Genomic DNA, 26,365 nt, shown 5'->3' on the forward strand with positions numbered 1-26,365 from the left:
ATAATGGAGTAAAACCAATGAAATGTTTAAATCTTTGAGTTCATAATGGCATTTTTATAGTGATAATTGGTCAGCTAAAGAGGCTGATAGAAAAACAATTAATTACATAAAACTAAGTAAATACATGAGGGAAGTACCCTATTATAAAAGTATTCCAACTAATAAATTTTTAAAAATAATTTTACAAACTGCATAAATCAATGATTTAAGCAAAACACACTAGTACTGCTAACATCACAAAAAGTCAGACAGCCAGACATTACATTTCTGCTGATGAAAGACTATGACACCACCTATGACCTGGCCAAAGGGATCAGACCTGAGTCTGAAGAAACTCTGGATCCATCTGACAACTTGAAAGAAATATAGAAGACAGAGTAACATGTGAACTATACCATGAACGTGCACCTAGAAAGATCCAGACTCCCAGAAACTATAGGTCAAATACCTTGGAATCTTTAATTGCAAAGAAAAAAATGGAAAATTAGTTTAAAAATTTAAAAGGCTTTGCAAAATCAAACAAACAAACAAAAAACACACCTAGATCTATTTATTGCTGTGTCCTTCAGCTCCAAGTTACTTAGCCACTGATCTGAACTCTTATATTTCATATTAAAGTGTACAATTCTGGAATTATCTTTTAAATTAAAATTGTTAAGGCAAAACATTATCTCTGTATGTTTAAGTATTTAAATTTAATTTACTTTTGATAATTAATGTAGTAAAAGAATGGTTACCCTGTGGAATTGAATGTACTTGGTTTACAGAGTAAAACCACCAAAAAGAGAAGCTTTATCAACTAATCTTTTTTCAATGCAAACTCTATGTAAACACATCACCCATACCCTTCCTTTTAAATCTTCCATCTATGATATGTTTATAAACAGAATAAACACCTACTGACACCTTTCATAGCTGAAAATTTACAATTTCAGATCTAAAATGACTATCACAAAACAGATTTCTGTATTCCTCAAGTGTTTTAATCATTATTTCAGGTGCTTGTTAGTATCTTTTGGAACCAGGAGAGGGCACTATAGAGCAGTGTAGCTCTAAGTATTTGTGACTAAGAGTCAGAAAATGTCCTTTGCTAAAAGAAATGTGCAAAGCTTTCCTACAAAATAAGAAAAACTGAAAAAAATAATTAGATAGTCACTACAGGCCTTCTTTATTTAATACAAAAAAGAATGGTTAAAATATCTAAATACATATCTAGGCTATCATTAGAGATATATAGATAATAATAGATGGATAAAGAAATATAGATGTAGATATTGACATGTCATTTATTTTTCTTTGAAGAATATCCCAACGCTGAATCTGAAGTTCTTCTATTACAATATTTATTCTTTCACTACTTCTGCTGTTAGTTATAAAACCGGTTCTCAAGTACTCCCTAATACACATTGGTAATGTGTTTTGTTTTAGTCAGTTCAAGTTTGGGACAAAGGATATTTAGTAGCCCTTTAGCAATCTTAGGTAGTACAAAAATAATTTTGGAAACAATGTAATAAACATTATCTCCAGTTTCTGTAAAGGTTTTTCCAAACATAAAGAACAATGTTTTAAGTGTCAGCTGCTCAACGTCAGGGCAGTACATAAGTGATTGAATTCAGACCATCAACTTACACTAAGGGAAATATAGTGAAGTAATGCCATCCTTTGAAGATCAAATAAGATTAGTGAGGCTCTCAGTTTTTTTCCTGAAACTTTATGTTTCAAGATCCCTGTAGCCTGGGCCTTTCTCAGGACTGTGTGTGCTTAGGTATCAAAAGAGCAGAAGTGCCACCATGATGGGACAGTTCAGCTGAGTCTTCTGTTTCCAAAGTGATTCTATAGTATTCTTTAGGAGATGTACTGTTTATGTGAGGAAGTCAAATCAATGCCAGAAGTCACATCTTCAGAGGAAGAGAAAAGATTTAAGAAAGTTTCATAATACATCTTGGTAGACAGTCCTTTGTGTGCTACCCTGAAAATATAATTTCTAGAAAAAAATGACATCCACTTTGTTTCCTTGTTTATACATTAACTTATTCTCTTGAGGTCTAATTAACAGTGAAACCAATTCAGTTTTTCATTATTGAAAAAAATGAGTGTGCCACCTTTGCTTTTGTAAGGGAAATTACCGATGTGTTCAACAATCCTTCCCTTTATTAGAGATCTGCTGTGAAATACGAGTATTATATTGCCAGTTACGATGTTATCTAGGTTCAGTTGTAGCTGAAAAGACCAAGTTATGATTCCCAGTTCTCCAGCTATGGCCATATGAACATATTGGTTGGCGTTACACTATTTGTTCAAAGGCTTCTTCCCAAACTAGAGCTCTGTGACATTGTACCTCAAGTTACATAACTCTTGTTTATAAGAAACTGGATGGTCTATTTTTACTGAATCCAGAATTATTCTGTCTTCTGTTTTTGTTTCCCTTCCCTCAACTTTGTTAAAACTCAGTATGCCTTTTAATGTATCTTTTGCTTGCTTTGCTTCAGGACCTACCTAGCTCAACACATAGTTTGCTCCAAATTAATTTGCCCTGTCCATGCATTTCCAACTTCAGTCCTTCACCCACTGCTTCCTTGGCCTATAGAAATCTTAACTGTCCTTCAAGGCCCACTACAACTTCACTTGTTCAATAAAGTTCACTATTTCAAACATAGCTATTTCTTCCTCATCCAAAGTCCTACAATCCCACTCATCTTTTCTACTGTATATATTGCCTAGCACTTTACTATCTACTGTATTGACTGTGTCTAGCCTTTCCTTTGTATCTAAGCTTTTCAAGTCTAAATGAGAACTCTGATTCCATTACCCTGTATCTTCATTAGGAACTAATCTCACTAAGTGCTAAGAAATCTCATCAAATCTACTAATCAAAAATGAACACATTGGTCTGAATACTAGAGTTACACATTCTAATTACTTTTTATAATGAATCTTCTCAGGATAGTGTGCTTCCCTGTTATTTCTCTGCCTTTCTCCTGCTCACTTTGGCTTCCTGTACACCTGTCACCATCTGACTTCTGTAGCTATCAGGCAGGCCAGCAATGAGTTTGGGGAATGCATCTGATTTTTAATCAGCCTCTAGAACTTTTCTTTCTTAGTCATAATTTTTTCATAGCCAACTAGGAAGAAATCTTAAAGACTATTCTTATTTCTCCCCATCCTGATTATTTAGATTAGTATTGTGTCACTGGGCAAAAACCTGAAACAGATGCAATGTGGATTAAAGAAATTTTACTGACCAGTGACAATAAGGAGTGCTATACTCATTACAATGTTAAATTCTTTAGAAACTGAATAACCCATCAACATGTAAGGTGACATCTACATGTAAGGTGGCATTACTAGTGAGCTGTTACCAGTGCATTGCCCCCATAGCTATGACAAGCTTGTCCACAGTTCTGCCTAAATAAAAGTAAAAATAGAATATAAAATTAAATGATAGAATCAATCATATGATGATGTTTTTGAAAAAATAAATCATGTTTAATATTTTAATAGTGTTATCTGTTAAATGTATGTAATGATTTGTGAGTATATTATCCCTTTGTATTATAGGACTAAAGTCATATTAATAACTTTACAGCTCCGCAAGTCTGTTTTCAGCATCAGGGCAAGGAATCTTCTAGAAAAGGAGACTGCAGTCACTAAAATCTTAAGGTAACAACATTAAATGGTGATGCACATTTAAACACAGTGGGATTATTATATTAAGCAAAAAAGAGCTCTTTAAATAAACTGATTTTCTGAGTATCAATATATTATACTTTCTGCTAGAAAATAGGGTTGGTTAACTATGTATTTATAAATTATGTCAAATGCATTACTAATTTCTTTCCTGAAACAGTAATATTTCATTAGTTCAATTGGCCATTTATTTTATTTTCATAAATTATAATTATAAAATTTACAAAAAGATGAAAAAACTTACTTTTATTTTTACAACTTTTATGTCTTTTGTGGTAGCTAAAGACATAAAAGCTCTTTTATGTCTTTAAGAGTTCTTTTAGCTCATTTGTTTTTCACAATCTAAGTGAAGAAATGGTAAAAGGGTAAGCTTTTAAAAAGTAATTGTGATTCATAAATTAAGAATAAATTTGATTAAAATCTATAAGAATCAAAAGCAAATTCATTTTAGAATGCTTATAAAAACATTTTAATGCTGAGTTCTAAAATCTGCCTTGAAATGAAATATTAGAAAGGGAAATTAAGCCAGCTACTCGAGTATTTTACAAGACTTATAATATAAAATAATAAGATCATTATAAAATGTGTAAGCTTTTTTATTGGTGTGTATATTGCATAGACACATGTAAATGACACATTAAATATTGGGAGGTAGAATGATGAACATTGTAAACAGATAAATTTATACCAGGAAGCCCTCTTCAAATCTGTGTGAAGGGAAAGGAACTTGTCTACTCTACTTTCATTAATAGGAACCATCATTAAAGCATTTTCTCCAGAATGCATATTACTATAACTTGGATAACTAATGAAGAAGTAAGGCTAATATATGATTTGAGAACTATTTAAATTTTAAACACTACCTTAAATTTATATGCCAAAACAATCCTAACTAATCAACAGGATATTCTATGTATCCATTGTTTATATTAGCTGATAATTCATGCATAGAGTTGAGTATGTGTTGGAGTGTCTTTTATAAAATGAGAACAAATATTTTTGGAGATTCTATATTATCATTGCAGAATTTGATGAGATAAACCCAAAAAGTCTCATTGAAATAAAGAAAGGAAAGCTTATAAACAAATTTATAACAACATGTGTCCCAACTTCTATACCCTTCCAACTGGCTCAATTCTAGCATTATGATCAACACTACATGAATACAGTCTTGAACAATACATTGTACTACCGGTTTTTTTAATCAAACTGTAACTAGATAAGTCCGTGCAGGGCCAACCGCTAGGGCAGGAATGTCAAACTCATTTTCATCAGGGGCCACATCAGCCTCATAGTTGCCTTCAGATGGCCAAATGTAATTTTAGGACTGTATAAATGTAACTACTCCTTAACAGTTAAGCGAGAGCTTGGTGCTGCCACAGGGTAGAAACAAGGGGCCAGCCAGGGTAAAACAAGGGGGAGGGCCAGACTTGGCCCACGGGCCTTGGGTTTGCCACCAGTGTGGCAGGGTCTTGAAGACTCTCCACAGCCTTCACAAAACAGATCATGTACTGGATGAGCCCTGCTGGTGTCAATCTGTTCATAGAGAATTGAATTCTGCCTCAACCAGAAATGGCCTACAAGGGGATTGTAATACTTTGAGCCTGTATTCAGAGTCTACCTGCCAAATAGAAACTGAAATGGCCTTATTCACTTGTCCAGAATAACTATCTTTCAACTAATGTGAATTTGTCCTAAGGGTTCCCAGAGACCTTCAGAGCCTAGGCAGATGGAGATATTTGTAAGGAAGCAATTTCCAGAGCCTCACTTTCCTAAGAACTCTTTCTTAAATCTGATCTCCCACTTTTTCTTTTCTACCACCTTTTCTTCATTCACCTCTCTCCCAGTTTACAAAAGAATAAAACTCTCACTCATAAATTCAAGAGAAAAGTGAAACTTTGTGTAGTATATTTCTCTGGAATGTAAAATCCTCAAGCTTGCCAAACACAGGGACTCTTCCCACATGACTTTCTCCAGAAGGAAGATCCCATTGGACAGCACCTTCTTGTCTATTCAGGTGACAAATTTCTGGGAAACTTTCTTCCAGGAACTTACCTACCTTAGAGTTAAGCCTTAGAAATAACATAGTTGTTACAAGAGTGTGTTAATATGTTATTTGAATTGAAAAATAAAGTTGGACTTTTTTTCTGAGAGATTTAGCTGATTGGTTTGGCAATGAGAACTGACTTCATAGGTCCCCAATGACACAAAATCGAAAGAATTGGATGGATGAGATTCTGGCGGGCAGGGCTGGGAATATAAGACAGAAAACAGTACTTGAACAAGAATTAAATAAAAAAAAAGAAAATGTACTTGTTGATTGTAAATGTACATAAGTAGTTTTAAAAAGAGAAAATGCATGAGGTGCCTGAGTAAAATTTGTAAAACTGTCAGGGAATAGGGACACCCTCAGAATCACTTAATACTATGCAGGCAGTCTGAGAAATGCCCAGAAGCAATAGCATTTTACTACATCCTAGCACACTACAAAATGAGAGGGTGCTCCTTGAGGCTGCTTAAACTGTGTCACCCAGTGAATCTCAGGACATAAGAGACTACAATTAGAAATAAAAATTAAGAGTTTTCTAAGAATACAAATTTGATCTTTGAAATAGCCATTTAGCTCTTTTCCTCTGAAAAAATGTTTTCTTCATCTCTTCTATACTAGTCTATGCAAGAATTAAGGTCATAGTTTGATGCCAAGTATGGTGACCCCTCCTACTTTGTTCTTTCTCAAAATTGCTGAGGCTATTTGAGGTCATCTATGGTTCTATATAAATTTTCAATATATTTGCTCCATATCTGTGAAATATGTCATTGGTATTTTAATAAGGATTACATTGAATCTATAAATTGCTTTGAGTAGTATGGACATTTTGATGATGTGAATTGTTTTAATGCATCAACATGCTTTATGATTCTACTTTTTTGTCTCTTCCTAATTTCTTTCTTCAGTGTTGTATAGTTTTCTGAGTACAGGTCTTTTATCTCCTTGGTTAGGTTTATTCCTAGGTTTATTCCTAGGTACTTTATTTTTCTTGTTGCTATGGCAAATGGGATTTTTATACTGATTTCTGTTTCTAATGTTTCATTGTTGGTGTAAAAAAATACCTTCAATTTCTGAATATTGACTTTGTATCTCGCCGCTTTGCCAAATTCACTTATTAGGTTGTTCACTTATTAGTAGTTTTTGGTGGAATCTTTAAAGTTTTCTGTGTGCACTATCATGTCACCTGCAAACAATGACAGTTTTACTTCCTCCTTTCCTATTTGGATGCCTTTTATTTCTTCTTCTTGTCTGATTGCTGTGGCTAGGACTTCCAATACTATGCTGAATAGAAGTGGGGAAAGTGGATATCTTTGTCTTGTTCCTGATGTTAGTGAGAAAGCTTTTAGTTTTTGTCTGCTGAATATGATGCTGGCTGTAAGACTGTTATATATAGCCTTTATTATACTGAGGTATGTTCCTTTTACTCTCACTTTGCTGAGGGTTTTTATCATAAATGGGTGCTATACCTTACCAAATGCTTTTTCTGTATCTATTGGTATGATCATGTGATTTTTGTCTTTTGTTTATGTGATGTATTGCATTTATTGATTTGTGAATATTGTGCCATCTATGCATTCCTGGGATGCAAAACAGTTGATTATGGCATATGATGTTTTGGGTGTATTGCTAGATATGGTTTGCCAGTATTTTGTTGAGGATTTTAGCATCTTTGTTCATCAGCAATAATGGCCTGTAGTTTTCTTTCTTTGTGTGTCTTTGTCTTGTTTAGGGATTAGGATGAAGCTGGCCTCATAAAAAGAGTTCAGGAGTCTTCCCTCCTTTTGGATTTTTTTGGAATAGTCTGTGAAGAGTAGAGGTTAGCTCTTCCTTAACTGCTTTGTAAAACTCTCCTATTAATCTTTACATCCAATTAATATTTGACAAAGGGGCGGAGGCATAAATGGAGTAAGAATAGCTTTTTCAACAAATATTGTTGGGATATCTGGACAGCTAAGTGCAAAAAAAATAAAACACAACCACCAACTTACAACATACACAAAAATAAATTCAAGGTGGATAAAAGACTTAAATATAAGTTGCAACACTATAAAACTCCTAGAAGAGAACATAAGCAGAAAAATGTCAGACATCCATGCAGCAATATTTTCACCAATATGTCCCCTAGAGCAAGAGACATAAAGAAAAGAATAAACAAATGGGACTTCATCAAAATAAAAACCTTATGCACAGCTAAAGAAAGCATTAGGAAAATGAAAAGGTAAATGTATTTACCTATACCAACTATACAGGTAAATATATTTGTCAGTGATATCTCAGGTGAGTGTCTGATCTCCAAAAAATATGTGGAATGCACATGATCCACTACAGGAAGACAAACAACCCAATTAAAAAATAGGCAAAGCACCTGAACAGACACTTCTACAAGAAGGACATACAGAGGGCCCAGAGACATATGAGAAGATGCTCAGCATCACTAGCCATCAGAGAGATGCAAATGAAAACCACAATGAGATACCACTTCACACTAACCAAAATGGCCATCATAAACAAATCAACAAACTAGTGTTGGAGAGGATGTAGAGAAAAGGGAACCCTAGTGCACTCTTGGTGAGAATGAACAATGGTGCAGCCACTGTGGAAAACAGTATGGAATTTCCTCAGAAAACTAAAAATGGAGCCTCCTTTTGACCTGGCACTTCCACTGCTGGGATTCTACCCTAAGGACACTGAAACACTAATCCAAAAGGACATATGCACCCCAATGTTCATAGCAGCACAATTTACAATAGCCAAGTATTTGGAGCAGCCTAGGTGCCCATCAGTAAATGAGTGGACCAAAAAACTGTGGTACATTTACACAATGAAATACTATGCAGCAGAAAGAAAGAAGGAATTTTTACCCTTCACAATATCATGGATGGAACTGAAGAGCATTATGCTAAGTGAAAAGAAGCCATCAAAGCCAAGCCATAAGCCAAGCCATCAAAGACAAATACTATATGATCTCACCTATAATTGGAACCTAATCAACAAACAGGCAAAATACAACCATAGACTTTGAAATTATGAAGAAACTGACAGTAACCAGAGAAGAAGGGGGAGGGAAATAACAGGGAACAGAGGGAAGAGGTTGTCATGGAACATAAATAAAGGACCCTTGGGCAAAGCCAAAGGGTGGTATGATTGAGGGTGGGAAGTGTGAGTGGTTGCGGGGTGGGAATAGTGGACAGAAAATGGAGACAACAGTATTTAAACATTAATAAAAAATGATTAAAAAGGAATTAAGGCCAAGTGCAAGATGTTGAATGCATAGTTTCTTTGGGTGCACTTATCTTTTTACACTAATAATGATAATAGCAATAATAAGAATAAGAACAATAACAATAATAATAATTCTGCATTATAATGTAACCCATAAGTTAGAATGTTTAGAAGAATAACTTGAGTCCTTGTATATAGGTTGTTCATGGGCATTTTTTATGCTTTTTTTTTTTTAAAGAAAGTTCTTAGTAGCCCAAAGTTCTGTAGCCCTTTAGCTGATAGAACTAAAAAGAAAAAAAAGAGAAGAAAAATTAGAAAGAAAAAAAAATTTACAGGGCAAATGATTCAAATAGCTTGACACAAAATGGAGAAGGAAAAGGTTTCCACCACTCTGTGTCTTCTCACTCCTGCTGGAGCTTCTGCTCTGTGGTGCTCTGGAAATTTAAAGATAAGAAGGGGTGCTATTAAAATGGCCCACACCCCCTACAGGATACTGGATTTGGTCTTAGAAGGTCTGGACTGATGCCTGGCTCAGCTTCTCTATAATCTTGAGCGGCGTACTTATCTGATCCTAAGTTTTCTCATCTCCCTTTGCCATGTAGACTGCCCAAAAATGTCAACTAAACAATCTTAGTAGTTCTTTTATTTTTAATATTTTATTTATTTTTAGAGAGAGGGAGAGAAAAATCAATGTGTGGTTGCCTCTCGTGCACTCTCTACTTGGGGACTTGGCCCACAACCCAGGCATGTGCTCTGACTGGGAATTGAACCAGTGACCCTTTGATTCTTAAACTGGCACTCAATCCACTGAGCCACACAAGCTAGGGACAATCTTAGTAGTTCTTACACTGAAGAAGATCAACACTTCAGCAGTCTTAATAATGTCTCAGAAGGGAAATTGGGATGCATATTTTTAAGGTTTTGAGTTTGAGTTTAAGTGCCTTCCCACAGAGAGAAATGACTGCCATTGAGCAGAGGATTCTTGATATAAGAGTTTAGATCATTTTATAACATATACAAATATCAAGTCATTACATTGTGCACCTGAAACTAATGTAATGCTATGTGTCAATTACATTTCAGTTAAGAAAAAATGTAGGAATCTCCACAATGCACAACAGGTAACAAGTATCTGTTAGGGCCAGGTAACTGATACTGCTCTGGGGAGGGCAGCACTGTGGGTGGGGAATGAGAAAGTGGTGACATACCTTTACCTGTCTTCTACCTCTGATATTTTTCATATCCATGCTTGCTCCACATTTCAGTTATTAGTTATCAGGTAGGTTATCAGGTACACTATTGTTTTTCACCTTTCTTCTTGATTTGGGGTGATTTTTGAGATGAGGGAAAATAAATGGTGACTTTATGCTTCCATCTTCACTCTGAAAATCTACTTTATGCCTTTAAAATTTTTAACCATTTGTTGTTTGTTGCTTTGTTTATGATGGCCATTCTCATCGGTGTAAAGTGGTATCTCATTGTGATTTTAATTTGCATCTCTCCGATAGCTAGTGATATTGAGCATCTCTTCATGTGTCTCTGGATCCTCTGTATGTTCTCCTTGGAGAAGTGTCTGTTCAAGTCCTTTGCCCATTTTTTAATTGGGTTGCTTCTCTTCTTAGAGTGGAGTTGTGTGAGTTCTTTGTATATTTTGGAGATTAAACCTTTGAGGTATCATTGGCAAATATGTTTTCCCATACAGTTGTTTCTCTTTTTATCTTAATAGTGTTTTCTTTATCCATGCAGAAGCTTTTAATTTTGATGAGATCCCATTTGTTTCTTCTTTCCTTTATGTCCCTTGCTCTAGGGGACATATCAGTAAAAACGTTGCTGGGTGAAATATCTGAGATTTTCCTGCCAATGTTCTCCTCTTGGATTTTAATGGTGTCACAGCTTATATTTAAGTCTTTTATCCATCTTGAATTTATTTTGGTGTATGGTGTAAGTTGGTGCTCGAGTTTCATTTTTTTGCATGTGGCTGTTCGGTACTCCCAACACCATTTGTTGAAGAGGCTATTTTTACTCCATTTTATGTTATTGCCCCCTTTGCAACAAACAACAAATGTTGGAGAGGTTGTAGGGAAAAGGGGACCCTAATCTATCGTTGGTGAGATTGCAGACTGATACAACCATTATGGAAAACAGTAAGGAATTTTCTCACAAAACTAAAAATGAATATGCCTTTTGACCCAGCAATTCCACTGTTAGGAGTATGCCCTAAGAACCCTGAAACACCAATTCAAAAGAACCTATGCACCCCAATGCTTATAGCAGCACAATTTACAATAGCTGAGAGTTGGAAGCAACCTAGATGCCCATCAGCAAATGACTGGATCAAAAAACTATGGTACATTTACACAATGGAATTCTATGCAGCAGGAAGAAAGAAGGAGCTACTACCCTTTGCAGCAGCATGGATGGAACCTGAAAGCATTATGCTGAGTGAAATAAACCAGGCATTGAAAGACAAATACCATATGATCTCACTATTAAGAGGAAGCTAAACAACAAAACAAACAAGCAAGCAAAATATAACCAAAGACACTCAAATTCAGAACAGGCTCACAGGGACCAGAGGGGAGAGTTGAGAGAATCACAGGGGAAAAGGGGAAGGATTCACATGAACAAGTATAAGGACACATGGACAATAACTAAGGGGGGTGAAAATGGGAGGGAGGTAGGGAACACTGGGGGGTGGGCTGGGCTGGGAGCAAAAGACAGAAAACTGTACTTGAACAATAATTAAATAAAAAGACTGTTTAATTAAAAGAGAAAAGAAAAAGTATCTGTGAAAAAATTTTAACCATATGTGTATATTTCCTTTAAAAATTAAATACAACGAAGTTTTAGAAACAGCATATTTTAAAAAATTAAGATTGATGGCCCTGTCTGGCCAGGGTCTTGGTCCAAGTCTTGATAAACATAATTATTTATAGGTGACTGGTTGACCAGTTGAGTAACTAAAGTAAGGTTGATTAGTTTATAGTTTAGATAAATAGATTTTGGGGAAATTCCTCCAGCTAACAATGAATTTACTTATTGGATAATAACCTTAAATTCCTGGGCAGGCATTTTATGGAATGAAAGTAAAGTCATATTAATGTAGAGGGCTTAGTCCCTGATACTGATAATTTAGCTGCAGGGTTGCCAGTGGTCTCAGTTCTCAAGAGACCCTCATTTCCAAATACCCATCTATCATTTGAAACAGGATCCACATGGTTCTAGTACGTGGAGTTTTATAAAAAAGGAAATACAAGCCCACAAAGGAAACAGTTTTTCAGAGAAAAAGGGCCTCAGGGTTTTAGGTATTTGTGTTGTGGATGAAGTCTCCCTTTTCTACCCAAAATCATCTTCAACTTGTCTTCTTCTACTTGTTAAATGAATAAGTAATAAGGTATCATGCCTTAAGAAAAAGAAATGCATTTCTGGTTATATTTTAGAACTCTTTGATGAGAAACAAAGGTAGGCCATTTTTATAGAACTTAAAGATTCTATTGCGTGGTTTGCAGGCCTGCGCTCAATCCACTGAGCTACACCAGCCAGGGCCAAGATTCTATTGCATGCTTAAATGCAGGTCATTAACTTAGCATAAATTGGCATCTATATCTTTTTTCAAGACTTATCTGGGGAGTATTGTGAGAGACAGAATGTCCCACCACCTAAACTATAAAATCCAAGGTTGCTATTAAATTCACTTTTGTTATGATTTCACTTATATGTGGAATCTAGTGAACAAAATAACAAACAAAAGAGAAAGAACTCATAGATACAGAGAACAGACTGACAACTGTCAGAGGAGAGGGGTTTGGAGAGTGGGGTCAAAAAGGTGAAAAGATTAAGCAAACAAAAATCCCTCATAGACACAGACAACAGTATGGTGATTATCAGTGGGAATGGTGTGGGAGCAGGTACAATGTAAAGGGGGGATAAATAGTGATGGAAAGAAACTTGACTTGAGGTGGTGAACACACAGTACAATATATAGATGATCTATCATAAAATTGTATGCTTGAAACCTATGTAATTTTATTAACCAATGTCACCCCAAGTAATCCAATATTTTTAATTCACTGTTGTTTTGACTTTGACTGTTCAGCTGTACTAAAGAAAGCTTCCCTCAGAAGGCAGTGACCTTTTCAGTACATCAGGTGAAATCAAAACAAATAGCAGTATGCTTTAAAACACATTACTACTGCTTTTGTGCTATTGAGCTTTCTCTAATTCAAAGCCTTGAAAATTAAACAAAAATGCATTATCATTCATATTAGGCTGGGTGCATAGAAAAATGTCAACATGTAATAATGAAATATTTTGCATTATTTTCAAAAGTTTTATTCTTTTGTGTTTTGCCAACATTAATTATGACAATATCTACATAGCCATTCTGAATGCTTATTCTGATCTGATATGTGTATTCTGATATTTGTATCTATGATAAAATTTTCCTGGCTACACAGTTCTATTAATAATTTTTAAAGTTTAGAGAATAGCCTTTAGTTGAATGCCACTTACTACAAAAATTATAGTTAGTAGCACATGTAAGGTTAGTTTTTCTCTTGTAATTTAAAGAGAATCATTTTTATTGACTACAAATACAATTTACATACTATGTAAATAAAATCACTATGCATTTATTAAGCTATAGGTATTTAAATGACTTTAGCTGAATTTTCTTCCTGAAAGAAAGCACTTCTAAGACATTCATTCAAGAATATTCTTGGCCCTGACAAGTGTGGCTCAGTTGGTCTGGTGTTGTCCTGCGAAGCAAAAGGTAACCAGTTCTATTCCCCAGCAGGGGACATGCCTGGCTGGCAGGAACAATCCTCAGTTTGGGTGCATATGCGAGGCAACTGATCAATGTTTCTCTCTCTTTCTTTCTCCCTCCCTTCCCCTCTCTCTAAAAATAAATAAATAAAATCTTTAAGGAACATTTCTGTAGCATTTTCTAAATGCCAGGCATTTTTCTTGATACTAGACACATAAGTTATTTCCTCAAGAAGTTCACAATGTTTGCTCTTAGAAAAAATTTATGACACTAGTTAGATGTAGGAGCCTTTAATAATATCTCTATTTTTCTTAATATAATTGTGACAAGAAAATACATACATATCATAGTCATGATTCCCATTTGCAGTGATTACAGCAATTAAAATCACTTATTGAAAATATAGCATAAAATAAAGTGAACAATAATCCCAGTGTTGTTGTTTCATACTTCAAATTACATTTCATTATGCCATGAGAATGCCATTTTAACGTTAAGATAAGGAAAAATGAAAAGAGAAATGGGAATAGAATGAGTAATTATGTAACACCCACTGAGATGCACCTTAGGGTTCTAAGCTCTTACAGATATTATCTCATGTAATTTGCACAACACACCTATACAGAAAAATGCTATTATGACACCCATGTTATAGCTGACAAAATTGAGTCTTAGAGAAGATAATTTTTCCCAGTATCACATACCATGGAAACAATTTTGGGTAACACATCAATCAGCAATATCAACTGTAATGTGATTTTCCAGGTCAGCAGCCCTATTTATGTGTCCCCAAAGAACTTATGCAACTAAGTTCTCACATTTATTGGAAGGTGACCATGTGCTGAACACTGTGTACTCTTTCACCTACTCACTCCATTAGGCCCTCTTAGCAATCCAGAAGATGAGGATTATTAGCTGTTTTGAGATGAAGAAATTAAGGCTATGGAAGAGTAGATGAGTCACCTGAGGTCATCCTTTCTAGTGAGTCAGGGAGACAGAGAGCCAGGAATCAAACCTTGGTCTGTGTGACTCTGAAATCCATATAATAACTACCACTCTAAGCTTTTATTTTATAGAGGACTCCCCCTTCTCATGCTCTGTATTGACAAATTCTAAATCTCTTAATTTTCCTATAATCATAGTTTGGCTGCTTCTCAAGGCCACATACAGATTATGCACAATACAAAGGTGACATATCAACAAAAGAATTAGAGCTAAAATTCACCTTCCACCCCCACCTGCTCAGGCACATGACCAAGCAGTGCCCCCTTCTTGAGATTACACCCCTCAGGAAGAAGAAAGTCTTTGTCCAATTTATGCAAAAGATCTTATATGGGCTATAGGCATTCATGCAGTTTAAATCCCTAGAATAGAAACTCTCTTCAGTCTCTTCCTTCTGTCTCCACACCTTCCATAATACTTCCCACTAGTAGCTGTGAGTTATCTTGGGGTAATAGATAGAAGTATCTTCATGGGAGATCTTTTGTTGAATATTGGTTACAACTCATACCAGACCCTGATGAACAAGTCAACTCAGTCATGCTCATTTTTGGACTGGAATTGTGTGGCCTTCTTGACACTGGTTACAAAGATGGCATCTTTCCTATTCAGGTCTATACAGTCATATATAATATGCTCTGTCAGTGTAGAATGAGAGCAGGCTTTGCGATCAACCACACTTGTCTGCAAATCTTCTGAGCAGTGGTGAGTCCTTGAGAAGTCTCAGTTTCTTCCTCTGTCAGGTGGTGAAATAAGCAACCTCATAGGAGTGAAAAACCAACATGTCATCAAGGTATTCACCCAGTAGTTCAATAGCCAAACTTAGAATCTTGGCTTCACCACTTCATGGATGTTTGACTTTAGGCAAGTTACTTCATCTTTCTGCACCTCAGTTTTGATGTCTGTTAAATGAGGTTTGTAAATTAATAGACCCTGTCTAATAGATGAGAGTGAAACAAGTTTGTATCTGTAGAGCACTGTTGGGAATTGCTCTGCCTGGTTTCAGGAATTGTAACTGCCTCCCATACATAAGAATGAGTGAGCAACCTCCGGAATGCAAGCCACTAAGGAGACAAAGCTTTGTCTCTGGTAGCAAACACTGCCTGGACTTACTCCCCTGACCCCTAAGCATGGTCGATGGTCAATGACAGGTAAGACCCCTCAGAGGAAGGCCAACCTAAGCCAGACATGATCACTTGGGAGGGCATCATGGAAGGACTCAGGGGGCTTCAACAAAGAGGGAGTGATGGACCCTCACTTCCTGGCTATTCTGACATAGCCCAGTCCCCATGTTCTCTGGGAGAAGCGCTTCCTGTCTTTAATCTACTTAAGCCTGAAAACCTGTGACAGGGAAGGCAGTGCAGCCCTTTGCCTGGCTAGAGTGGGATTGCGAATGATCGGGCATAAGAAAGAATTCCTAACAATCCTGTGATGCCTGCTTTGCTAAGAATGCTTTTAGTTAAATGATAAAGGTCCGGGGGGAAAATGAGTTTATTTTCCCAAAGTTCTGTAGCCCTTTAGCTGATAGACCCTGACTTAGAAGAAGCCCTAATGGTTTTATGTATACTATCTACTGTTTACTGCCTGACAATGATTAATAAGTTGTACCTGAACTCCTGTGCAAAAAACCCAATGAAAGCCTGTCTAGGCAAGAGTCAATGCACTTTCCCCTTGAGAGAGTTGCCAGGCCACTCCAAGGTGCTCTTTCCTTGATAGAGTTGCTGTGCCGTTCCTTTTCTTCCACAGGACTTGGTAGTTTGTGTGAATTTGTTTCATGTCTCATCCATGATGCCACGGGCACTGAAAGCCAGTGCACGCATCAAAGCACTCTGTAAGTGACTTTCCATTATTAGTAGTAAGTCCAAGAGAAGTCCATGGTTGCCCCCAATATCTAGGTAATTGACAGTCACCTTCAAAGCCCATCCTCAAGGGCTTGCTTCAGAAGTTTCCAGTGTGGCCCAGCAGAGACTGTATCTAGTGGCCCAGCAGAGACTGTATCTAAAGGGCATAAATTGCTTTTGATAAATCACTACACCCTTTCCTAGGTTGATCCTAAGTTTCTTGCTCACTCGCTGGAGAAAGTCTATCAGCTGAAGTTTTATACTGAATTAAACTAACATCTTCAAGGTATTATAAGACTATTTTTTTCAAATCATTTGCTGAATAGTTATTTGGTGGAAATACTCCTGAACTAACAACATAGATTCATCAACAGAGGTTGGCATTGCCTATAGCTGTTTGGAAGTCGTGGGCATGGGCAGTCGTGATCTTCTGTAATGCCTGAAGTGCAGCTATAACATTCTCCATTCTGCTTGGGCATGCCAGGAAAAAGCAGGCCTGTATCAGAAGTAGAAGACTTGCATAGGTTTTGGCAGAAAATCTCATCAGATGAGTCAAGACCATCATCTTTCAAGGACACCTGGCAAATAAGGGGCAAGAGCATGATCAAGGTCTTGGTAAAGTTAGGCCTGATTGACTTGACAGGTGGAAGAGTGATTGTGAGCAGGATGTAAATAAAAATAGTTGGATAAGAGGGGATAAGATAAGATAGTTGGATCAGGAGATGGTGATTGTGGCACGAGAAACAGCTGAATAGAATCTGTAACTACCATCAGAGGAACCAGTAGCAGAATGACCACTCTCAATGACCGCTATCATTGAGACAAGCATAACATTGTCTTTTACACGGGTTGTAATTGCCTACCTGGAACCTTCAGAGTGCACATCATGTTCGATCTCTGTAACTTCTGAGTGGGTGACAAATTAGCTAGGGGTGGTCTTTCATGGGCTATAGGCTGAATAAGAAGTGTTTCATTTGGTTACTTGCCTCTTCAATGGTCCCATTCCCCCAGCTGTTTGTCCCCAGGATCCAGGACAGATGAACTGACACCTGGGCTCTTCTCTAGAACATGAGCCTTCAGGTCATATTCCTGTGGAAAAGAGGATGAGCCTGCTTTTGTAAAGGAGACCATGGTACTTTCTAGATAAAGGTAAAATCTAATTAAATTCTAACGATTCCCTCCAAAGGATCACCTGTTCTTGTGCACATCATTAGCTATATGACAAGGGAAATTTGAGGAAGGGAAAAAGAGCCTCTTTGTACTCATTCTGTTCTCTATTTTCTAGACCCAGAGCTTCCAGTTCCCTGAATCTGGTCCAATTAATTGGGAAGTCTAAGAGAGCTTAATTATGCAAAGCATTAGCATCTTACCCCATTTGCTTTTTCCCATTTGGCAAGTTCTTTTCAGATTACAGTTCCACTGGTTAGCCCAGCGATTCAGCATCTTTGGGCAAGGTCCTCTTAGTTCTCTGCAGCTCCACATTCTGGGCACAACTAACAAGGCACACTTAGCACTACTGAGAAGGCTTGAGTACCTGCAGCATCCCACAGACCTTTGGGCTAGACTTGCAAAGGGAATATGAGGGAGAGAAAGGTGGAAACAAAGCATATTCAGAGAACAGTAAACTAAGGAAATAAAATCTATGTGTATATGCATTTATATACAACACAAAATATGAAAAATTTCAAAGTGACAATATAGCTTAATTGAAGCAAAATTATATATACATTTTTTCAATCAAACTTTCATTCAACCTTTTAAATTTTTTATGGAGAAATAATTGACATATAACTTTATATCAGTTTCAGGTATACAAGATGGTGATTTGAGGAGATATTTATATATTATAAAATGATGACTACAATAAGTCTAGGTAACATTAGTAAAATAATATAACCTGAGATGCTTTCCTAGATAGTACCTGATTTGTGGTAATCAAAATATGGTATATTTCATTGAACTAGTATCTGCTTTGTAGATTATTTTCAGATAAGCTCCAAGGTGATTGTAACATTGCTCTGGATTAGAAAAGCTGCTATTAAATTTTATCTAACAAGTGTGGGAAGATAATTTAACAAGGTTTTTCTTTTACTATTCTATCATTGGAGGTTAAGGTAATAAGTAACACAGAAAATGTGTACCTGTGGAAAAACTGGTTTACATGGTTTGTGCAGCATTTTAAAAATTTTACTTTTACTATAATAAAAAGTTTAGTCTTTGTGTGGTAATTTACATTTCTCTGAGTTAGTAGTTGGGTTACTAAAGATGAACTTCAATGAATGATGTGTCTGACATTTTATTTACTAAATTTTAATAGATGCACTAAAGGCATAGATTTCCCATTAGTTAATTTCCTTTTTTCCAGTTCCTTTTGTAAGTTTTATTTATTTTTAATTATATTTACTGATTACGCTATTACTGTTGTGATGATTTTTCCCACTTTGGCCCCCTCCACCCAGCACCCTCTACTGCCTCAGGCACCCCCCCCACCATTGTTCATGTCATAAGTTCTTCAGCTACTCCATTTCCTACACTGTACTCTACATCCCCATGGCTGTGCTGTAACTACCTATTCATGCTTCTTAATGCCCTCACCTCTTCACCCATTTTCCTGCTCCCTCATCCCATCTGGCAACCATCTGGTAACTAACTTCTTTTTTCTTGCTGCTTTTAAGAGTCTCTTCATCTTTAACCTTTGGCCTTTTAATTATGATGTGTCTTGGAGTGGGCCTCTTTGCATTGTGATTGAGATTCTCTGTGCTTCCTGGAGTTGCATGTCTATTTCCTTCACCAAATTACAGGCATTTTCTTTCACTTTTTTTTAAGGGAGATTTCCAATTTCTTGCTCTTTCTTTTCTCCTTCTGGCACTTCTATGATGGGAATGTTGGACCTCTTAACATTGTCCCAGAGGCTGCTTATGCTATGCTCATGTTTTTTGGATTCTTTCTTCTTCTTGGTTGCATGGTTGTTTTCTGCTTCCCTATATTCCAAAACATTAATTTATTTCTCAGCTTCATTCACTCTACTGTTATTTCCCTGAAAATTGTCCTTTATTTCATTTAATGTATCCTTCATTTCTGCTCTATCTTTTTTATGCTGCTAAGGTCCTCACTAGTTCCTTGAACATCCTTATAAACAGTGTTTTGAACTCTGCATCTGATAGATTGCTTATCTCCATTTCATTCAGCTCTTTTTCGGAGTTTTTATCTGTTCTTTCATTCAAGCCATGTTTCTTTGTCTCCTCATTTTTGCAACTTCCATATGTTTGTTTCTATGTGTTACGTGGAGCTGCTTTAACTTTGTGTCTTGATAGTATGGCCTAATATAGTAGGTGTCCTAAAAGGTTCAGTGGCACAGCCTCCCCTATCATTCCAGCTGGGTATGCCCTTCAAGTGGGCTGTGTACATCCTCCTCTTGTAGCTGAGTCTTGGTTGCTGTTCAAAGATCAAAGGGAGGGGACTACTGACACCAGCCTCTGCTGTGTGTGGAGTATCAGCTGTTCAGGGGCACACTGTTGGTTCTCCAACACGGTCTGTAGCTATCCACTGGGTGCAGTGGCCCTGAGGTTTCCGAGGTGGTGCAGGCTAAGGTCAGCCCCTACCTGTATTTTGCCCAGAACACACTGTCTGAGCTGTAAACCAATCTGAGATGGCTGCTTCTTGTGCTGGACTTGGAGATTTGGAGGAAAACCAAGCTATGACTCTAATCTGGCTGCCACTAAGGCTCACTGAAGGGAGCTATTGCTTGTTTGATAGGATTTAGAAGCCAAGACCAGCCATTCTTAGGGAAAAGCAGCTTGGGTGGGCCTGTAAATTGGGTAAGGATGAGTATCAGGCAATTTTCAAGGTGGATCAAACAGTGTTAACCAAGTTGATGGAGTCTCAGATATGGCACCAGGTTGCCAGCTCTGTGCTCTGTGGGGGCAGGGTTTAGAAAAGGAACAATGGCCTCTGGTCACCTTGATGCCAGATACTTCAGTTTCTCCCAGTATGCCCCTGGTTCCCTTAAAGCTGCTACCCTGGTTCTGGGGCTCAGAGGGAGTGAGTGTGAGGTGAGTCCATGTGTGGGTTTTTTGAGAGGAACTGCTTGGTGCTCCAGCAGTTTCTTTTGCCTACTCAATCCCCTCCAGTTTTTGTAGCTAGAAATTGTGGGGACTTAACTCCCTGGCATGGAATTCCTGGCACTGGGGGTGAGGCTGGGACTCTTTGCTCCCAAGATACCCCTCCCAAATTTATATCCACATGGCTATAGGACCAGCCTATTTCACATCTGCACCCCTCCTACCAGCCTGGATAGATGTGGTTTCTTTGATTCCATAGTTGTCAGACTTCCCTGATTTCTGATGTTCCTGAGTGATGATTGTTCTATATTTTAGTTGTAATTTTGATGTGGTTGTGAGCTATGTCTCAATATTCTTTTTTATTGAAGTACCTACATATGATAAGACATTAAAGCCTACTTTTATTTTTCAATCTACAATGAGGTTCTAGTTAGCCCAGACATGTATTTACATTTCTGTATATGAAAACATTTTTATTAAAATACAAGATTGGGACAAATTAATCTGCTGTTGCTATTCAAGAGCCATATCCATTTACTCAGCCCTGGGCTGATTCACAAAGAAATGAAATATTCACTACAATAAAAATGCAGCTTTTTCCTCATCTCAGCAAGAGCTCATTACAGAGAACCTCACCCATTAGTATCTCCCATTGTCTCTGCTTTGGACAATCACCTTGTCACTTCAGTAGTGTCAGGTAAGAGCCCATTCCAGGAAATACTCATTTTCTATTTTCTTATACAGTTCTACCATAGTTAACATAAGTATCACAGAAGGACTATTTTCTTTTTGTCTGTTGATGAGATTACATTATATTCTCTGATATCAGAGAATATTTTGTAATGTGTTACCTTGTGGAGATGAAGAGTTGAGTAAAATCCTTCATATTTAATGCTCTGCAAAGTTACATTGCAGTTCCTTTAGATGGTAATTATATTTAATACCAGATGGTATCATGCAATCTAACTTTTTAATAATGAATGAAAATAATTTGAAGACTCATAGGCCTCTTTTTTATTACAGAATATACAGGCTTTTCCAACACCTTTGTTCTGCAACATTAAAAAGGAAGACATGGAGAAGCATAGGAAAAAACTGAGGACCCCCTGCTACTGTTTCTATAAACAACTAGTGGTATTTATAGGCTAATAAAGCTCAGAAAATCTCTCAAATAACCATAATCTTTGGGCCAATTTAAAAATATTTTAGGTGGAGAAATGTCAAGAAAAACAGAGACAATTTCTTAAGACACAATTCTCTTCCCTCAGCCTCCATAGAAGATTATTCATATATGGCTGTCATGTTAAGATGCAATTGAAATTCCACAGCACAAAGGCAATACAGAGAAGAAGAAAAAAAGAATCAATCTTTCATATGTTTTTTTCAAAGGCTTGGCAAGAGACCAGGGGTAATATTTTTGCAACTTGGAATATGTGTTTATTGAAGAATATTCCCACATTTGAATCATCATCAGGGGTCCTAGGTTTGTTTTACTTTCAAAGATAGAGGGCATAACATTGACCCCGACTGGGAAAAGGAAAATGCCTCACTGTGATTCTCCTCCTGGGAGTAGGAATAAAGGGATTACATATGCCTGCATAATGGAGAATTTCCTCACTCACACAAGACAAAAGAGTTCATTATTTTTCATCAGACACTTGAAGCTTGTGCTTCCTAGTTCCAGAGGCCAAGCTGGTAGACCAATATTTTAATGTTAGCCACTAGATGGTGTCCTAGGAAACTGGCCCCTCCAGTATATGCCATGATGATGAGATTGAGATGCTGAAGACCTTAATAACACAGTTTCCCCCTAAGAAAACTGAGACCAAGACCTTCCCCAAAGATCAGTGTGATTTTTTCAATACCATTATCTTTGTCTTTTCTCTAGGCAGCAAATACATGAACATTTTCTTCCTGAAAACATATTTGTTTTATCTTTATGTGAGAACAAAAGCCATCAAATTCAAATGAAAAATTTTAAGTGACAAAATATAATTTAATTGAACATTCAAGTTCTTCTTTAGAGTAGGTCTTTTACTAAAATGTTGGTAAAATATTAAAAGTCTCAAATTCCTTACTGGTAAAATATTAAAATTTTTGAATTCCTTAATCCTTTATTATTTCACCTTGACAATAGATTGCTGTAACACACAATATATGGAGACCATATTCTCAGTGACAGATCAGATCTCCCATTTATACTGAAATGAATTTAGCTTAGCCTCACACTAGCTTACTCAGGTTTCCCTTAATAACTTTCACCTAGAATATAGAGAGAGGTTTATAAATTTCCTACTTGCAAGAACTAGTGTCTGTTTTTTTTCATTGCTGTCATCTATCATTGGTGTGCAGCTAATTTTGAGATGGCATAGTATTCCAGCCTGAGATAAAATTGATACTATTTAACTTCCCTTTTAAAAAGCATATTTCAAATACATGCTATTTTGTTTGTGATTATGTCCATGTTCCATAAGCATGAAGTCACCAAAAAAGAAAATAAAATATTTGATCTTCACAGAATTACAAGGTTAATTTAACATAGTTATTGAGTACCTACTGAGTTTTCTCATTCAAAAGTCATTGAAGATATTCACAGAAAAGAGGAAGCATTTGATCCAAGAAGAGACTGAACAAGAGCATTGCTAAATGGAGATGGAGACTGTCTACCTTTGCTTTGGTGCGAGACTCGGAGGTGGAGTGCTGGGAAGTGTGGGGCTGGCACAGGGGACCTTTTAACCAAGCCAAGCCATGCACATCTGCCTGCCTTCACTTTGCTAAGATTATGTCACTGGAACCCAACATATTCTTTTGGAGCCCAGGAAGTGAGGAAGTGGGTAAGCAGCCTCTGCTCGAGAAGATCCCAGCAAGGACCTCTCAGTGAGAATATGGAAACCACTGGAGTTTATGCTTCTACTGAACTCTGAAATCACCTGTTAGATGATTTAACAGGCCCATAGTTACTGAGCACTTTTTTTCCCCATCATTATCTCGTTTAAAATTTTACTAGCAAACAGTGTTATAAACATAGAAGAAAGTAGTAGGATAAGGAAATGAAAACAAATAGTTTTATGCATTACATTTAAATGGTCATCTCAACTGATTAAGCACAGGTTTTCTGATCACAGAGTAGAGCTAAAAACCAGCCCCATACACACACACAGGAAATACTGAATCATGTAGAAAACAAAGATTTACATATATGACTGAAACTCCAGCCCTTTTTAGTAGTATTTTCCGAATTCTCTAGACTCGGTAGGAAAGACTTTTCTCTTTTGGGAAAAGTTGCAAAGAGAAAAAGGGACTTGCTTTCTCACCACTTCAGCCACACTATTAGAGTTGAAAGAAGAGATGTCCCAAGGTAGAGGGAATCTTTCCAATAGCCAAAGGGTCTCCATAGAGACCTGTTTCTCTTATAATCAGAGGAAGGGGTCTCAGCTAGATACCCGAGGCCACCCAGCAGGCATAGTTGTGTTATGCTGACCCAGGTGCTGGGACATCCTTTAGGTCCTAGTATCAGGAACTGCAATGCTAACTCTTCTCTGGTAAGAATGCCCAGGCAGCCTTAGGCTGAGCTGTTGAGCAAACATTGTAACTGCACAGAAACTTCATTTCTTTAGTATGACCTTTTCTCCTTGCTTTCTTTTTGATTCAAACTGATTTCGTTTAGCAACCTGACTCACCTGCCTCCTTCTCTACCTTGCACGTCCACTCCCTTAATCATTCAGCACTCAGGACAATGAGATTCTGGTTGGTGTCAAATAATCTTAGCAGCAGAGTTTTGATTAAACTAGAGATAACATCTAGGTCTCAGTTGAGTGACAGCTCCAGATCCAGAAAAGCAACCAAAACCCGACACAATTGTACCATGGCTGCCATCAGGACCAGGAGCACTGATCAGTGATTCTCTACCCTAGCACTGACCAATCAATAGGGACCATGACCCTGACCCTGACCCTAACTCCCTTAGTCACCATGATTAATGATTTCCCCCTATATAACCCATCCCCTTGAACAGGGGTGTCAAATTCATTTTCACCAGGGGCCATATCAGCCTCTCGGTTGCCTTCAAAAGGCCAAATATAATTTTAGGACTGTATAAATGTAACTACTTCTCAACAGTTAAGGGAGAGTTCAGTGCTGCTGCCAGGTAGAAACAAGGTATAGGCCGGATAAAACAAGGTGGAGGGCACGATTTGGCCCATGGGCCTGTGTTTGACACCTGTGCCCTAGAAGCCATCAGTGAGCTCGATCTTTGAGCATTAGCTCACCTGTGTCTCCAAGAGCAGACCAAAATACAACCTAAAAATAAATTCTAAAAATTCCTAAAACTAAATCCTCACTTTCTTTGCTGCAGACTCTTGTCTGCATCCTATTAAGCTTTGATGTACTTAGGGACCCAGACCAGTTTAGTCCAGTAACAAAAGCAGCAGTCCTCTAGCAGAGGCAGCTTAAAGCCAGTTACATTCTTCCACTTCAAACAAAGCAAGACACTCAACTCAAATGGGTATGTTATAATCCAGTTGTATGTGTTTTGCATATAAGGCTTGTAGGTCTTAGCTACTTTAAGGGAGGGTCTTGTGACAAAAGAATAAAAGTTACTAAGGCAGTAGCTGCAGGTTGAGTCTTGACGGTTTACACAAATGGCAGAGATCTGTATATCTATGTCAGAATAACACCCTTGCCCAAATAGTTTTTCACAGCATGGCCTCATAATTTTCAGTATTTTGTTGCACAATCTTTAGTATACATAAGATCATGCTACACCTTTGTCAATTCAGCCTAACTTATAAATGTATCTTCCTATGCAACATCATTGTAATCCTGGAAATAAGCACAATCTCTGTATATTATTATCATAAATCCTTGTTGTTCAATACAATTTTGGCTTGGATTTTATCTCAAAAAGATTCATGCTGCTTATTACTCCAAGAATACTAATGAGTTGAGCGTTATTTTCTATAATTCATTTGCATTTATTGAGTTTCTATAATTTTTCATAGGTATTCACCATAATTATCTTCATTAGCATCAAAGGCATTTTTAAGTACTTAAATATACACATGGTATTATAAAAGTTGCTGTAATATGTATAATAAACAGACATAGGTCTTTTCTCAAAGATCTTAACCTCGAGTCAAACAGTAATAGAATTCAAAGCCAGTTTAGGTAACAAGTTAGGAAACATAAATATAAAAGTGTGATGTAAAACAATAACAATAGTACATGTGATCAGCTCTTGAACAAATTATGGTGTCATAAGATTTTCACATCATAAAACTATATTATTTTAAGCCTATAAGTTTTCTTTGAGATCAAGGCCTTCTCCTCATGTTACCCATAAGGAAACTGAGCTAGAGGATCACTCAACTAATTCATGACAGTTTTGCCTCTGGAACATAGCTCTCTTAATCTCTGTATTATTTCTTTGCATTTAACTACTACAACAAGGGAAATTCTGTGATTTTAAGTTGGAGAGAGCTTTCTGAAGAAGAAATTTTGTTCTCTCTGCAAATCATTCACACCACAGGTATTGAGACACCCAATTATGAAGAAGAGAACACATTTTTAAAAGTCTTCAGTGTTCTGTAGCTACAAAGAAAATGGTAACTGATTATCTGCAAGTCACAAACTTTAGACTGAGGCTTCTTTAGGTATTAATTTCCACTGTAGTTATTTTTTATTGCTAATTTGTGCATCTATCTAACTTTATCCTTTCTAATTTTATGAGTTCTGCAAAATC

The 26,365-nt window shown here is 36.9% G+C and overlaps 1 protein-coding gene across 2 annotated transcripts in view; it reads left to right on the forward strand.

Moving 5' to 3' along the window:
• The window catches only part of NALCN (sodium leak channel, non-selective), a 424,006-nt gene that overhangs the window by 315,906 nt on the left and 81,735 nt on the right, over window positions 1-26,365 (forward strand). For both annotated transcript variants that reach the window (XM_037065791.1, XM_037065792.1), the window contains one exon: window positions 3,587-3,660. In XM_037065791.1, the coding sequence (XP_036921686.1) occupies window positions 3,587-3,660 (74 nt within the window). The remainder of the gene's footprint in view (window positions 1-3,586; window positions 3,661-26,365) is intronic.

The sequence above is a fragment of the Sturnira hondurensis genome, unplaced genomic scaffold, assembly GCF_014824575.4.
Source record: "Sturnira hondurensis isolate 20B ecotype Veracruz unplaced genomic scaffold, ASM1482457v3 Scaffold0016184, whole genome shotgun sequence".
NCBI classification, from domain to species: Eukaryota; Metazoa; Chordata; class Mammalia; order Chiroptera; family Phyllostomidae; genus Sturnira; species Sturnira hondurensis.